The sequence below is a fragment of the Pleurodeles waltl genome, chromosome 11, assembly GCF_031143425.1.
Source record: "Pleurodeles waltl isolate 20211129_DDA chromosome 11, aPleWal1.hap1.20221129, whole genome shotgun sequence".
Lineage (NCBI taxonomy): Eukaryota > Metazoa > Chordata > Amphibia > Caudata > Salamandridae > Pleurodeles > Pleurodeles waltl.
Window position 1 is genome coordinate 227,962,097 of NC_090450.1, and position 17,595 is coordinate 227,979,691.

Consider the following 17,595-nt stretch of genomic DNA (forward strand, 5'->3'; position numbering starts at 1 on the left):
AGTTCCAGGCCCTGAAGCAGCTGGGCTATTACTCTGGATCATAGGACATTGGTTTGTTAAGTGGGCAGAGAGACATGTGAAGAAAAGTGAGGTTGGAATATAATTTAGGTTTTGACCCCACCAAGCAGAAAGTTTGTTGGCATGGAACGGGGTATGAGATGATTGGGTTTGCTTCATGTTTCGAATAAATTGATGGCCAGGGGCCAGTGCCCAGATATCGTAGTACTCCATCTAGGGGAAAATGACCTAGTGTGTATAAAAGGAGTAACATTATTGAGGTCCATGAAGGGCGATTCATCATAAATAACGAGGCAATGGGCAGGTACTGATATGTGGACGGAATTTATTCTACAGCATGTTTGGCAAGCGGCTTTGAAGCCAGTGGCAACTGAGGAAACAACGAGGAGGGTGAATATGGAGATGAGGACATTCTGTAGTCGGAATTAGATAGGTAAAGTAAAGCATAGGGATTTGACATATTAGGCAGTACAATTCTTCCGGGGGGGGGGGGGGTGGGGGGTGTTCGTCTTTCCTTTACGGGCATGGAGCTTTTTTTGCTACCGCTACGTCAGGTGGTAGGTAGGGCCCTCAATCTTGAGTAAGGGTCTCGGGGGCAGAAAAAGTTGGAGTAGTACCTCTCTTTTTTCTGGATGTCAGTTGTCAGAGAAGCTGGCTTGGGTTAGCCAAATTTATTGTTGACAGCCGCAACCCATGCAGAAAGGGAACTGGTGGATAAGCACACGCCTGGACGACCCAGGGAGTTTAAGGTTCATTAACAAGTTAAATCAGCTACAGGTTAAATGTTGCGGCAAAACTGGGAGGTTATAGGCCGCAAGCGGGGAAGTTTAGCAAAGGATGGTACAAACTTGCAGATATAAGCTTAGGTGGGGAAGGACATTTTAGGGGTGGGGGTAGTTTAACGTAGATAACTTCCTTATATATGAGGTGCAGTTTTGTAAGGCAGAAGGACAGGGGGTTTCTTTACATATGTGATGTGGAGCTGTTTCAGTAAAGCGGCCTTTTTCACACAAACTGGTATCACACTCTATGCTGCTCCCCTGTTTCCCAGTATGACGATGTAACACACTTCTGTAACTGTTGCTATTCTCTAAAACGGACAGCAGATGGCGACATCCACATGCGGACAAATCTGCCGTCTGCTTTAGCTCTACCGACAAAGTTTCTCTTGCTTGTGAAATCAGTTTTTCTTCTTTGTTCCTCTCTTTTCATGTTACACAAGGGTGTAAAGCCAAAGCGTTTTCGTGTAAAAATTCTGATTTCCCTAGATAATCATGTTTAGAGAATGGAACGGGGGGAGCTAATTGGAGACAGATTCGCATGCCCCCGTCGCTTATATTTTACAAAGAAATGACCTACGTTTGCAGTTCTGCGGCCTAGGTCTTTCTTCTCTTGCCAGTGAAAATTCCAACACCTCTCGTGCTCCAGCCTATGGCCCGGTTCCAAGAAGGAAGTGAGCTGCAGCCCCTGCTTATCAATCACCGGATAATGGAGGCCAGATGTGGCGTCACCTGCCGTGCCCAAAAATGGACTTTGTTGGAACAAATGGAGAACTCATTGAGTGTATCGAGACCAAGGCTTTTGTCGCATTTTTAGACCACGTAAATGCTCTTACAACTAGATGCGTTTGTATGGCGTGCATTCCGCCACTGGCAGGGCCTCGCAGCGCTAATTGGCCGTCTACACATGGCATTGAGCATTGCAATAGGTTAGCAGGGTCAGACTGGCTTATTTGTCAATCGGGCAGTGTCCAATGTGCGGGTCTGACGGATCAGCATAAATGCTAACATTTTAGAAGAGGAAAGGGAGTTTAAAAAAAAAACAAAATCGGGAGAATGTATTCCCCACAGAGTTCCTTTCAAATAGAGGCAATTTCAGGCGGGAGAAAGCAATTTTCGTCTCTAAAACTCGTGAGTCTCCCTCCTGAATCGAGTCTACTAGAATGTATTGATCACTGTGTGCGCCTGTTTTACTTTTGGTTTCCACGAAATTACCATGTTTTTAGCTAGCTGCTTCGCTAATGGAGGATACTTTTATTTTGATAATCGGCTCAAATTTTAGTTCCAGCCCTACCCTGTCCACTGGATGTGCGAGGTATATGAGAGGTGCTCTACGTGTAGTTTGGGAGAATGCATCCGAGTCTACTTATCACTCCATCATGGTCTATGCTAGAAGACACAAGAAAAAATAGTTTGTGTCATATCTAATGTACTACATTCGGTAAACTCCTCTATTTTTCACCAAAGGCCATTTACTTAATCTATTACTATATGCCGATATTATTATGTATAGTTTTTACATTTAATACACATGATTCGGGAATGACATTTATTGATTGTGATCATGCTAGTTGGAATGTATTTGCACTATGTTGCGTTATGGTCTATTTTGTCCACAGGTGCCAGTGGGAAGTGAGGTAACTATAACCTTGTCTAAACATTGCACACTTTGAGGCGTATTTATAGTTTGATGGACAGAATATTTCACCACAAATGTGGTGGAGTACAATGTCAATCATCCTCAGGTTTCACCCGCTCCATTTAGTGCCAAATGGACTGTCATGTTTCTGCGTTCACTTTGCCTCTTTCCAGTGGAAACCTTTAAACGGACTGCCCAACTGACTTTGGGCCGTCGATCAAAGTATTCCAGACCATTTGTCTTATTTATGGCTGATGTTCCGTGCAAACTGTGTAGGCGAAAAGACCAATTGTAAGCTTGCAGTGGTTGGCTTTACACTTGGTTGGCTTTACGGTGACTCGCATTTGCTTGCTCTCCATTCGTTAGCTAGTGTGGGCTTTGCTTCCTCTTCTTGTATTTGCCCCTCCCCTAGAGCATGAACGCATTACTCGTGTCCTTCCAGTACTTGCAGCTCATGCACTCCTTTTTGTAACTCCTTTTATTAAATTTTGGGCTAAGCACTCCAGGAGAGGGCGCATGTCCAGCTCTCGCCTCGTATACTTAACTCTGCGTTTCTCTCTGTCTCCTGTGTGCTTCTTCTTCTTCTTCTCCACCTTGATGTTGCGCTCGCCTTTGTGAACTTCTCCCCCTCAGATTGTTTTCTTGCCTGTGTGCTTTTCCTCGACAATTCCACATTCTCTCTCTCACCTGATTATTCTCGCTTACACCTCGGCCTCTGTGTTGCTTTTGTCCCCAGGTACCTCTATGTTGCTTCCTTCCACTACACCCTTCACGTTGTTTCCCCCATCCGCGCCCTCCGTGTTGTTTCCCAACCACCCATATCTTTTGTGATGCTTACCCATGACCGTCGGCTTCTTTCCACCACCCCAGTTCAAAAAATTGCTTTTGTGCCCATTTTTTAAATTTACCAATCCAACTCGATAAATAAAAAGAGTGCTCTTGTCATTTGTAGGGTGCCTGCATACGTGGTGTGCACACCCGCAACAATCGCATGGCTACCGTGTCTTAGTACCTTTTTTTGCTTCTTTTTCTTTAGCCATGCTTCACAGCGTCTAGGATGCTGTACATCATGGTTAAAAACCACAGACAAAGCCTATAGGTCCCAATGGCGAGACTCCTGGCATTTCAAATGCTTATTTACTAGGTAAAATCCGGTAGTCCTGAGCAGGAAGGCAAGCAAATGGGTCTGTGTCAGGATTTTTTGTTTTTGTTTGGAAAGAAGTGCAGCGTAACATGGGATCCATAACTCCTTAGTGCATAGACTCAATAGAAGATTGATTTGTTTTCAGAGATCTCATACTACGATCATATCTTGAGTGTTCGACATTTTACAATCACTTTGTGCACAGTGAGGAATACAGCTTATAAATACATAAATATATTATACAGGTGAACCCGTTGGTGGACAAAAGGAAACTGAGGATGGTTTTATGACTAAGGCACTGTGGGTTTCTGCATAAAAACAAAATGTTGGAATTGCATAGCATATGAATCTACAAAAGGTTCATGGTGCATAAGCAGGTGTTCTACCCCTTTTAGGTAAGCAGAGTTTATAATTTTTGTTAGATGGACGAAGTGGACCTGAATGGAGTGTTGAAGTGCAGTGTGGTGGTGATGCACAAGTTGCTCTTTGAAGTTTGGAACACTAGTGTGGGAAGAGCCTGTACTCCAGCCAGCGTGGAAAGACTATGGGGGTTATTCTAACTTTGGAGGAGTGTTAATCCGTCCCAAAAGTGACGGTAAAGTGACGGATATACCACCAGCCGTATTACGAGTTCCATAGGATATAATGGACTCGTAATACGGCTGGTGGTAAATCCGTCACTTTTCCGTCACTTTTGGGACGGATTAACACCTCCTCCAAAGTTAGAATAACCCCCTATGTGGCCTTAGGATGTGCAATGTAAAGAGCTCCTGGCATCATACTTGAAGTCTCCTCGGTTGTTGCTGGCTTTCTCCGCTGGGCAGTAGGAAGCAGATGTCTCCAGCACCACAATCTCCACCTTCTTGCTGACATTACCATATGCTGTGACCACAATACACTCCCACTCCCCGCTGGCTGATATATGAATGTTGGACAGGATCAATTCACTGCAAAACAAAATGTAAGCAATATTGATGGTACATGTTTGCCATTGCAACTCTTATCACAAGATTGGTCAGCGCCTTCCTTTTGGCATTCCCAACAAACTTAAACACACCATTATCACACCACTGACCCAAATCTCTTGCCAAACTACAGAATTATTTCTGTCCAGTTACAGTAAGAAAAATAGTGTCAGTAAGAAAAATAGTATGTCATACTCGCAAATTTATACATTTCATGTTGAACACTGGTAAATGAAGTACAATTAACTTTGTTTAAAGCTTAATGCCAAGGAAGCCTTTACCATAATCACTTAACTACACAGTAAGCATCCTGCAACTGAATAGACAATGACACTCACAATGTGCTTGAAATGACGAACCATACCTACAACTTTATGACAATGCTGGATTTCAGCAAACTGGGCATGCCTAGCATGCCCCTGTGTGTACAGATAACAAACTGCATCCAGTACTGCTCGAGAATCTTGAGCAATAAGAGACAGGTCACTCTTACCATCATAGTGTGTCTGCCTCCAAGAGTAACTGCTTACTGTTGTGAATACAGCTCTGCCTTTATCATGATTTGTACCCAGTGTCTTCATTTGAACTACAGGTGACGATTGAGGTGCGTTTTGGGCCGAGACAACAATTAACCCGCATTGCAGTAAAGAACGCTCAATGCTCGTGGCATGCTCAGCCACCTTCCCATACTACAGGGTGCAGCCTAAGCTAGGCCTCCAGAGACAGTTGAAGTTGTTCCTTAACAGGGCCCAACTACCATCGCCAAAATCCAAAAAGCAGCAATAATTACCCAAATATTTGTTCACCTATGAGCAATCAAACTCCTTAACAGCTTCCATTCTGGTTTCAGACCTTGGTGATTTTTTTTTTTAAACAGAAGCTAAGATCTAGACTGTGGTACCGAAATGGCTAAGAGGAGAAAAAACTCCTTTGACCAATCAAAAGGCCATTTTTATTTCTTTTTCGGTATTCCATCACTCCTGCTGTACCAACTGTCCATATATACCTAACTTTTTAACCCCTTCATGCCCAACCTCACCCCCTCTTTAAATGTTTATTTCTCAAAAAAGGCTGAACGGATTTACACAAAAGAAAAAAAAGCATTCTTTCTGAGTAAGGATGTAACATTTGACCTAATTAAGTGTAATTCTGTTTAGCTGCTTTTTTTCAGTATCGGAGAGCAAAGTTTCCTAAGTGAATTACCAAGGGTAATCAACATGTTGAGGAATCAACATTTTGGGACCCGCCCTTTTTATTGGCTCACTTAAAGGATATGCACAAAATGTTCCATGAAGGAGCCCAGGAGGATGAACCTTTTTGGAAAGTTTTGTGCAGATTCATCAAACAGTGACAAGTTCTTATGGAAACTCTTACCTAAACACAACTACACAGTAGTGACCAGTGTAGTATGTACGTCTCCCCCGTCTCTATGTAATCCTTGACCTGGTAACATTTTTATAATGCAAAGCGCTATCATACCCACCAGTCCAGGTGTGCTACATACATGGATAAATAAATGTTCAAGGCCATTTCTATGTGTTTGGGTAGCAAGCAGAGACCAGTACTTAATTCCATCAGGAAAAGGAGCTGATGCAACAACATCTGCTGATCCAGCCTCAGGCAAATCAAGGTAAGTAGGGAGCAGCCAAGCCAATCGTGCTTCCCACAAGCAGCAAAGTGACCATGGCAGAGGAAAGCAGCAGCTGCCCTCATCCCAGTACCTGTCCCACCCCACGGCCCACCCTCAATCAGATTCACTCTTCAGTCTGGAAAACGCACGCGCTGTGCAGCAGAGCAGATCTGTGGGAAAATAAAATGGAGCGAGGACAAGAAGAAGTGAGGCTGGAGAAATGAAGGGGTAAAAAATAATTAAGCAAAGAATGAGAAAATCCCAAACGCGGAGGAAGTGGGGGTGGGTGGGTAAGAGGGAGGGATCTAGAAAGGGAGTGAGATGAAGAGAGAGAAAGAGAGAGGCATTCTGTTGAAGGTAAGGGAAGATGCTTGAGTGACAGAAGGACTGTGGGAAAGAGAAGCATAAGGTGAAGGTAGAGGATAGAGCAGGAGAGCCGACCACAAGAGGAGGTTGTTAAAGAGAGGAAGAAGCAAGTTGTGAGGGAGAGACGGGTTAGAGAGACAAGCGTGAGTGACAGGAGAGGGTGGGGACCTCCCCTGAGGAGGGTGGGGAAAGGGCCCTGTGCAGAGTATACTGTACGGGTCCCCCATGACACAAGTCAGATTGTTTTTCATTGCTAATCATTTTAATTTAGTAGAGTTTTAAGAAGTACAACACATAAAACTTAACTATACAAGTGCACCCATAATAGAATAATATACAATGCAGCAGAGGACGGGTACCTGCTACACCACATTTTGACAGCTTGAGCTCCTAATCTAAGGCGGAAAACATTTTACCACTAGCAGCCTGTGCTTTAAAATTAGCGACACCCCAGGCTACAAGTAAAAAAAAAATGAGATCTGTGTCTTCCCTGACACACGTTAAAACAAGTTTCTTGATTTTAACTTCACACGTTGCAGGTAATGGGGAAATGTCCTTATTGGATATGAATGAATTGAGAAATGCATTCATAAATTGCTCTGCGTTGTGGCAGAGCGCCATTCACAATGTACTGTGTACACAGCTGCTTTTTTCCTGCTGTGCCCATTTGAAAACTGACACATGCCAATGTAGGGGAGGCTGCTGCCCTTCCTGCGGTGCAGCAGAATTACGACAATGATGTTACATGCAGCACATGTTCTGACAGTAATCCATGGAGGCACTGTGCACTAGCGTTACCTGCTTCTGTTCTGCGATCTCAGAGCTAACAGCGGCATAGCCATTGTTTACGGACACCAGGAACAGCCTACCACATTCTGCTGGATGCGTCAGTTTACAGGGCTTTAGAGTCGCACACACTCCCTTCCACCTCCTCACCCCATTGTTCTTTTTTGCCTCCATAGTTCACAGTGCCCAGCTCTGTGACAGCTGAGAGTGCTGGCCCACGAGACCACTGGTGCTGACAGGCAGGCACTCTGACGCTGACGGTAAACTTTTGTGAAATTTTCTGAGACATTTGTGTGTCCCCCCTAAGTTGCAAGCTGTGTGCGACTGCACGGTCCGCACACCCCTAAGGCAGGGACTGAGTAGTTCCTACACAGTCTGAATGTTGCATAGTAATAATGTGGTGTATATCTTTTGTGAACCCAATCGCTACATTATGGAAAGACAATAGGAGCATCTCAGAAAACACACCCTAATTACTAGCATCTTAATCAGTCATGGTATATAGCTGTAGCAACACTGCAAGCGGCTGCAGGCAGAGTCGGGTATGTCCATAATAAAGCTTACTTCTCAGTGTAATTGGTAGCAGGCAGGGTTCAGGTCAAAGTGAACAGCCCTAATACTTACAGTGTAAATGACATCCTACATTTGTATTTTATACATGAACAATTTAATGTCAATGTATTATGTCGATTTCTCAGATAAAGCAACTCATATCCTCCACTGACAACACAACCATTGGGAGGTGGTCTACACTGATCAGTCATGTGGGCCTGAGGGCTCACAGAGGGGTTTACTTTCTGCAGCGTCTACACCATGTTGAGCTCCTGACACCATCTACATATAATGTATTCTGTCCACATACGCAGACATGTCATTTTTTACAGAAACAAATTCCTACGTAAGAATCTGCTAAGTAACTGATATGTATAAATTCACTTTCAAAATTATTATAGTGAGCAAAATGTTATGGGTAACATCAGAAAACATCTGTTCCAGAATTTTCAGAATCTCCTTTTCAGTGTTTACATTATTTACCCCATATACTCTCTCATGTTGTTATGATCATGGGCTTAGTATCGCCTTTGAGCACAGCCTAAATCTCTTGGCATTTCCCTACATAGTCGTCCAGCTATTGCTTTATGATTCCAGCCCTTGAGCTGATCAGTTGTTCTTGCCTGCCAAAGAGGTAGTCTAACAGTAGCCTTTAAGGGGATAGATCTCCAGATTCTAGTGCTTATCATAAATAGTTAATATAGCACCATTTCATATGCAAACAAGGTTGTTTCTATCTATAGTTTTGCATCCTCAGTTTGTATGCAATCTGAAAAAGCATCCTTTATAATTCTATGAAAATTTAGTTAAAAATCCTCATTGTCGCCTCCCCTTTTTTTAGTTTCAAATGAACTGCCCCTTATTTTCCATCCTCTGCGTGCCTTCTCTCCCTGAGCACAGCCCACTCTAAAGCACATGCATTTTCACCTTAATCCCTATTATTGTATTTCAGAAAATTGCTCACACCTAATTTCAAAGATTACAACCTCTCATTTAAAAGTCATACCCTTGCAATATAATTATACCTAATATCCCGTTGCTCATCTACTAGTACTGCCAATCATTTGCATCAATTCACATACCCCCACCAATAAATATCATACCTAACTCCTACTCATTTAATCTACACATAGAAACTGGAGTAAATGCATGGAATGGTTTCCTTAAGATAATAAGATTAATTCCAATAACCACTGAAAGCATTAACCATGGGCTCCAAAGCAGCGTGCTGCCTAGTATATAGCGCTTCAAAGCCTTGTCAGGTGTAGTAAGCCCTACACAAATGCAATGCAATGCATTATGATGTATAACCCTCCTGGTCGACACTAGTACTAACACCGTAACATTTCGAGGCTACGATACATACATACTCTATAATAATTCCTTTGTACTGCTTAACACCCTCGCACTAACATTCTGGCAAAATTGCTACAGGGTCATGTCCATCACCCAGTATTGAACCAGTCTACAGCAATAAATCATGCACCACCAACTGAACAGGCATGGAGTAACTGAAAGAATCTGCCACATGCCAGTGGCTAACAAAGGAATATAATTTAATCCACCACGGCAGGTCCCAACAAACTACATATTATGATCACTTATTGACATCTCAAAATGACAATCAGATATTAGCTAATATTAACAACAGAGGAATATAATTTAGTCTACCACTCCAGGTCCCACAAACCTACATATTATCATTGCTTCTTGATATTTCACAATGACATCAATGATGAGATTCTATTAACGAAGTCTATCTCAGCAGGCCTCCTTCCTACCTATGTCTTTTCAAGACCATAAACTTTAAACACAATAGCCCAGAATGGACATCCCCGAGCAGCAAGTAGCTAAGTAGACTATGGTCATAAGAAATGCCATAATGTTACCAACAGCAATATAAAAAACTGACAGCTTACTGAAAACCATAACCTTTCTACTTCCCTCTCACACTTCTTGATCTGTCACACAGCGAAGCGCTGTGTCACATAATACAATGACTACACCTCAGTTGTATTCATGCACTTCAAGGAATCTCTTCTCACATTGGATCAACACAAAGACAGCACACTTCCAACCACACCCTATACATTGGAGCATGCCAGCCATATAGGCAAGCACTGCAGCTCCCCACTTAGGGGTAGTAAGCACTGTCTAACAATTCAGTGCAATACAATATATTTGTTCTACAAGGCACTGAAGGTTGCCTCAGAGTGTTATGTGCCAGGCAGTATTGTCACAGGTATATAGTTTATTAGATGTAGTTATGGACATCAGCTATACCAACTGATCTGAGATGAAAAAGTAAAAGTCTTATGAAGTGTCAGCACAGGAGCCTGACAAAGAATAGCTCTTTTATGACCTTTAACAAGACTTTGATGTAGTTCCCCAAGTCAGTAAGCAATGATAAGTCATTTAGTTTAAAGAAGAGAACAAGATAATCATATATCAGCAACTGGTTGTGGTACTGTCAATAATACAACAAGGATAGCTTGTACTTCAGAAAGAATTATAGGCCTGGAGAATTGTCAGTCACATGCCCGGCACTGTTCAGAATGGGTTGAATGTCACAATATTGTGGCTGAAATATCGTCCTGTAAAAATATTGCATCCACAATAGTGACTACCAGTATATCATCAAGGTAAGTACACGCAGGATACACGGCTTGATTTCGAGTTTGGCAGACAAGGTCCTCATAAAAAATGTGAAAGCCATCTTGTCTGCCTTATTACAAGTGCATTATATCGTAGGATGTTTGCAGTGAGGCTGATGGGATATCCGTCATGTTTCTGGAGTACCCATCTGCCAAGCTCTAACTCAGGCCCTTAAACTTCACCTAAGATTAGTAGATATAGGGAAGTGTAGATTTAGTATTTTAAACTCCACAGCTTGCTTAGACGATACAGTAGTAGTCAATATTTTGGATGCCATATTGTTTCCGGTCGATATTTCAACTGCAATGCTTTGACCATCCATCCTCACAAAAGACCAATGTGATTCAGTAGCAAGTGAGGTCAAAGCTTTTTATGTAACAGATTCTTTACCAACCCTTATTAAGAGCCACCAGCCTGTCTAGACCTTCACATTGGAAAGTTAATAAGAGGTTAAATTCCTAGCAGTGTATGTGGAAAATACTTGGAACAAAAAAGAAACATTTAATCTTTGGAGTTTGCATCAACATCTTAGGTTACATCAAAGCTCTTTGCAAAATTATTTGTTAACGTTTACACAATTGTAACCTATTTATCTGTGACTCAGTTTGAGTGTAAGATCTTTTGAAATATCTGTTTTCTTGGAGCAGAGTTCAGCTCCCTGATACTGCATCATAATTGCCTGCCTGCTTCTTTGCAAAAATCATAACAAATGCAACAAAAAAAGAAAAGTGCAGCAGATTTTGACCAATGATACAGTAGTAAACATCTTCACATGGGCTACAAAAACGTACATTCATTTAATTAATTGATAGATTTTATGTGGGGAAGAGGCATTCAGCTCTCCTACTGTCTCTGCTAGACTGTCACTTCTAGATGTGAGGTAGGCTTAAAATCTCTATGTATCACCTACTTATTTGTCCCAGATCCCGAAGCAGTGAGTATTCTGCTAAAGACTCTGGGTAGATTGCAATGAAATATTTGATGCAATCATTTGCTTCTTAAGTCTTAGAGAAAGGAAACTCTGGTTCAGAATATTTTTCCCATTGGCTCTGTGTCTTCTTTGGATGGAGGCTGTTTCATCTAACGGTGCGTTACATTTATGTTAAATAATCAGAGGTATCTGGCTTAGGCCCAAAGTCAGTGGTGGTGAGTTTGATTTTTGTGAACAATGTTATTGTGTCTTACCGCACTAAGGGCCAGATGTAGCAAGGGTTTTGCGAGTCGCAAACGGCGAAAAACGCCGTTTGCGACTCGCAAAAGCCACTTTGCTATGTTGAAATGCATTTTGCGAGTCGGATCCGACTCGCAAAATGCATTTCCGAATCGCAAATAGGAAGGGGTGTTCCCTTCCTATTTGCGATTCGCAATAGTATGCAATTCCATTTGTGACCGCGTATGCGGTCGCAAATGGAGTCGCAGTTACCATCCACTTGAAGTGGATGGTAACCCATTCGCAAACGGGAAGGGGTCCCCATGGGACCCCTTCCCCTTTGTGAATGGACCCCAAAACATTTTTTCAGGGCAGGGAGTGGTCCAAGGGACCACTCCCTGCCCTGAAAAAACCGAAACAAAAGGTTTCGGATTTTTTGAAATGCAGCTCGTTTTCCCTTAGGGAAAACGGGCTACATTAAAAAAAAAAAAAAACTGCTTTATTTAAAAGCAGGTCGCTAACATGGAGGCCTGCTGACTACAGCAGGCCTCCATGTTAGTGAGTGCCCATAGTCGGTATGGGGCCGCAATTTGCGACCCACCTCATTAATATTAATGAGGTGGGTCTTTGCGACCCCATACCGACTCGCAGAAGGTGTCTGAGACACCTTTCTGCATGACATTTTGCGACTTGCAAATTGCGAGTCGCTAGTACTCGCAATTTGCAATTCGCAAAATGTCATTTTGCTACATCTGGCCCTAGATGTTTCAGTGGCTACACTTGCAAAGATCCTCACACCCGGTAATATACGAACCTTGTGATGAATGTGCAGTCATGGATTATGCTATCCTCCAGTATGATCCCCAGCTCTTCATCCTCTTCCACCGGCTCTCTGTTGTGGTACCACTGGATGTGGGTTGTGTTATCTAGGTAGCTGGCAGAGCACTGGAATGGCAGCCTGTCCCCTTGGAAGACCACCTGTCGCAAGGAAGGGATGAGGTGGTGGGTGTGCAGCTCTGGGCTGCCTACTGTGGGACAGAAAGGACAAACAACCTGTGTGAATGCAATGCACATATACGTTTATACTGGATTTGTCAGGAAACAGATGCACACATAGAAGAACAGAGAGAACGTGTGAGAAATGTATTAATGCTGCTAGAAGGATCAGTCTCTATCCTGTTATAGCAAAAATGGTTAATGTATGAACTTGAAGAACACTGAGCTTGATAGGGCTTCCGGCATTTTACACATACACTGGCTTTCACTACAATATACCAGAGGCAGCGACAGGTTCGAAGCTCTTCCTTGTGGGTTCCCATATGAGAAGTGATACAACGACTGTAACTCAGCCCACACCCCGAACAGAACCTCCACCGCTGAGAAGAATGCACCTCTCAGAGTGTAGGGACTGCTACTCAGAATGACTTTCCAATATTCGAGAAGATAGCACTGACCCATTCACTGCAGTGGGACTGAGCTCCAACCCTTGCCCAACTCTGAACTGGAAGTGCGAATGGGAACGTGTGCCGGGAAGCCTTGAGCACTCTGGAGAATGTCTTAGGGACCACATGTGAATTTGGGACATGAGAGTTGTGTACCACAAATCAAAACAATGTTTAATTTATGAAGGATGCTACATCAGATACTGGCAATGAGCTTTCTCTCTCTGTGCTCGGTCAGGAGCCCCAGTGCAAAGCGGTAATTTTACATCAACTATAGCTGGTCAGCTGCCTCTCCTGGGTGGACAAGATGCCCTGCATGAGCAGGTGCAATGGATACTCACTGCAGCTCAGCTGCCGCTCCCTCAAGCTCCTCAGTCGCATGTCCTGCAGTAGGCTAGGGTACACACAGATCGTCCGGTCCGAGATCTGGACAGAGCTGTTCCTTGACCAGGCGACCACCCAGCGTAGGTTACAGTCACAAGTCAGGTAGTCTGTGGAAAAATCCCTGAAAAAGAAATCAGGAAAATTAAGAGTTACAGCCAGAAAGAAAAGAGCTGATAGAAAGAAAGTGGAAGAGAGGGAGAGCCAGGAGGAAGGAAGAACACTATAAGGCACAAAATCTTATCGTGTATGATCATAGATTGGAACCAACGTGATTAGCTGCTGAGATAGATAAATGGGTTCAGGAACTACTGCGAAGGTCTGTATGCCGTATGTAGGTCATGGACTTATATCCTAGCACATCCCATGCAACTTGCAATAGATGGAACAGAGAATTAAATGCTCAATGTTAACCTTTGCAGTGATCTGGAAGCACATTTTTGAATCCCAACAAGGCCAATCTAGCCTTGCATCCTTCTGAGGTCAGTAAGGTTATTACCATTAACTAGAAAAGCGTCAAAACCTATTTTTACAGAACTCTTAAAGTGCATAATTGTGGCACTATGTCAAAGCACTCCGGAAATAAAATATTAATCCTTCTGAAGTTGATGCATTAAGTATTAAGCTGTTGGGTGATAATGATCGCAACACTATATAAAGGAAGTTCACAATGTGGTGTGAGCTACATGCAAGGGCATATGGACTGGCATGCTGATGCATATATACTGACTTTTCACCTCTGCGCACCATTAAAGATCCTATCTCGGCCTTAAACTCAGCAGATGGTGACATGATTCCACACCAGTTGGTGAGTATTCAAGAAAGGGTTATTTGTACTGACTTTTTTGACCCCCTTGTCACGGCAGGAATGTAAATTTTGTCACTCACCCCATTCTGGCCGAACCAGCAGTTGCTCTTGGAAAAACATAGGGCCTGATTTAAGAAAAGTGAAAATGTCTCCAATGCAGCGTCTCTTGTCTTGTGCCCCTCAGCATTCCCTTACCTCCACCATGTTTGCGCCATATCACTATACACCGCACCATGGTGCAGGGTAGGGGCAACATTTTTGATGCTACTGGTGTACTGTATTGGTTTAGCACCAAAATGTTGGCGTTAATCCTGTACATTACATAGGGGCCTATTGAATGCAATGGTGTGCCCCCTTTTAAAGCCTACACCGTACAGGTGTTAAAAGTAGCCATCAAAGAATGACTCTTAGATTCCACTGTGCCACTTTTGTGGTCCCCTTAATGGGGAAACGCCTCTCTTGCATACATTATGCCTGGTGCAGGCATAATGTGGTGCAAGGGGTTACACAGTGGCGCAATGCATGCATTGTGCTACTTTGTAAATATGGCGCAGCGATTTTGGTCATGTTGGACCACATTAGCGTAAAAAAGATTACACTAATGTGCGGAAGGAGGTGCTAAACCCTTTTAAATCTGGGCCATAGTTTCAGGCCAGTTCAAAGCTCCCAGAATGCCTTACAGCGAGTAACTTTTTCCATCTCACCTCCTCTCATTTATTTGAATTGAGCACCCTGGGAAATGTTTATGATATTGTGTCTGAACTTGGCGCGGCCATGCCTATAGGAGCCAAACGTCTGTAAACATGCCGTGTTCCAGAGAAAACAGCCATTTCTTTCCCCGGCATGAGGCAGACTTGCTGGGAATGGGCCAACAAGCGCAAAGAGTTTTCCACTTTTCTGCTGGCTGATGTTCCCCGGCTGATGCATGGCAGGGAAGGTTTGCATTGCACCATCCATTTGGCCCGGTCCTGAAACTACCCTCCTTGAGTGCTCATTCTGTCTGCTGGTGTGGAGACAAGGTGAACGAACTTTGGCCCATATTTATACTTTTTTAGCGCCACATTTGCGCCGCTTTTTAACGCAAAAGCGGCGCAAACTTACAAAATACAATTGTATTTCGTAAGTTTGCGCCGCTTTTGCGTCAAAAAATGACGCAAATGCAGCGCTAAAAAAGTATAAATATGGGCCTTTATGTGGAAGTCTTTAGGACTCCCTTTAGTGTGACTATCCCTTGCAGGAATGTAGAACCACACAAAACATATGAAATACTGAATTCAGCAAGCCGTCCTTCACCCCTTTCTCAGCGGTTGGGATTCTGCTCAGTTTACTAATTTTATCAGGTGTGGAAACCCCATAAGCTGGTACAGTGGACAAGGAGAAGGGAGATCCTACAATGTAATCGCAATCAACAGTGACAACAATGCCTCACTCCAAGCATTACTCAAGCAAGGTGAGGGATAACTACTGGACTCTCAAAGGAGCTAGGGCGGAGTTATTAGTAGTAGGAATCTCTAACCTTCATTCACCATATTCAGCTGCTGATAGTCCTTGAGTGTCCTCTAGCTCCTGCAACAATGTTGCAAAAGTCTTTTTGGCCTTGATCAAAAAGGCAATGAAGGAATTCCATGGACTCTCAGTGAAAAATAAGTTACCTTCAATACATTGTGTACCATTCATAAAGCAAATTAGGGCAAAGCTCCAATGTACCTTCGCAACATTTTAGCAAACTCTGCTTCTTCCAGGGGGTGAAACACTGCTTAGACAATGGTTCCAACTGCAGGTGTGTTGAAGCAGTTTTTTTTATATATAGCTTCATGCTTCGGAATTGACTTCTGGGAGAAAAGCCTGAGCTGGAGAAGTGCAGGCAGGTAAGGACCCACTGAAATCCACCTGCTCCGGGAAGCTTTGGGTGGAACAACTCAGAATCCGTGAATTTATTCACACTCATGCCAATGGCCCTCTGTGCTAATGAGTTGTGCTCTACATAATCCTGCATAGCATAACATAACCTGGGCCTTTTCTTGGTATTTTGTGTTTCTATTTTTTGTTCCCCGAGTTTACGCAGAGCAGATGTTCCACGATTTTACTGTATTTACTTTCTTTTCTATAAAAATACTGGCTAATGTTACTCCAGCCTTTTTAACAGATGAATCACTGGATAGGGCCCTACATCTGGATGCAGATCATGTGACCCAACTGAACTAAAGTGCCAGATTTTATATCACTGCATCTTGTTCTCTGGTTCTGGTTAAATACTGTTGTTGATAATTTCAAGGTATAAAACACGTATTGGCAGAGACAATAGATCTGTCGCTGGCTGCTGACCTTGGTCATTTTGTTTGTATGAATCCACACATGGTGCGAAAACAAACAATGTTGAATAGCCAATAAACACACACACACATATATTTATATAAAACAATGGTTAATGTGAAGTTATGAGATAAGAACTAAGGTTTAAAAAAACACCAGTTATAATTTAGTGAACTTGCACCATCATCATGCACTGCTGACGACCTCACACAGTACCTAACGCATGACATGTTAAGTGATATCATTGATGACATCAGCTAAATTGCATTAGAACGAAGTGAGGCCTACTGTTAGATATAAAGTGTAATTTTTTTCATGACAGAAACTGCACAAGTTGATACCTGGCATAGCAAAATTCATAATTGCTGAAGTGCGCCCTCATTTCACCTTGCATCCAGGGGCAGCTCCTCTGAAGTGGCGGAGGGGCGTCACACCCCTGGATGAGCCAGCAGATGAAAAATAAAACAATAGCTTGCTATCATTTTATTTTTCATCTGCTGGCTCAGCCAGCAGGGAGGGGAGGGGATGGGCCACAGTGAGGTGGGAGTAGGGGAGAGTGCACAAACACACATGTGCACCTAGGTATACACAGCCAGGCTAGAGAAACAGCACTGACCACAGGCTTGTGTCCGAGCAGCAGTGACTGCAGCTCAGACCAATCCCGATGCTGCTTACATGCTATATTTAGCATGTAAGCAGTGCAAGGATTGCTGGGAGGCCTGTGCTGGTGTCCCAGAGAATACTGGGACATGACAAGAGGAGCGAGGCAGGATGAGATGGCGACAGGAGATGGGTGGCGCAAGGTAAGTGGTTTCTTTTTTAAATGTTGCTTACCCCGTCGTCCATCAATCCACGACTCCCTTTTCATCATATGCGGGGTCCGCCGCTGCTTGCATCTAACAATTGTTTTTTTGTAAACTGACACTCCGCTATTCCACTTAAGTGTTTGAAAAATCTCCATATTACC

The 17,595-nt window shown here is 43.3% G+C and overlaps 1 protein-coding gene across 1 annotated transcript in view; it reads right to left on the reverse strand.

Annotated features, from left to right (window-relative positions):
• Positions 1–17,595, reverse strand: part of ADGRA2 (adhesion G protein-coupled receptor A2) — a 402,513-nt gene that overhangs the window by 60,239 nt on the left and 324,679 nt on the right. Inside the window, exons 6-8 of the mRNA XM_069213453.1 lie at positions 13,468–13,631; positions 12,499–12,712; positions 4,363–4,527 (exon numbers count right to left, since the gene is read on the reverse strand). Coding sequence (XP_069069554.1) covers positions 4,363–4,527; positions 12,499–12,712; positions 13,468–13,631 — 543 coding nt within the window. The remainder of the gene's footprint in view (positions 1–4,362; positions 4,528–12,498; positions 12,713–13,467; positions 13,632–17,595) is intronic.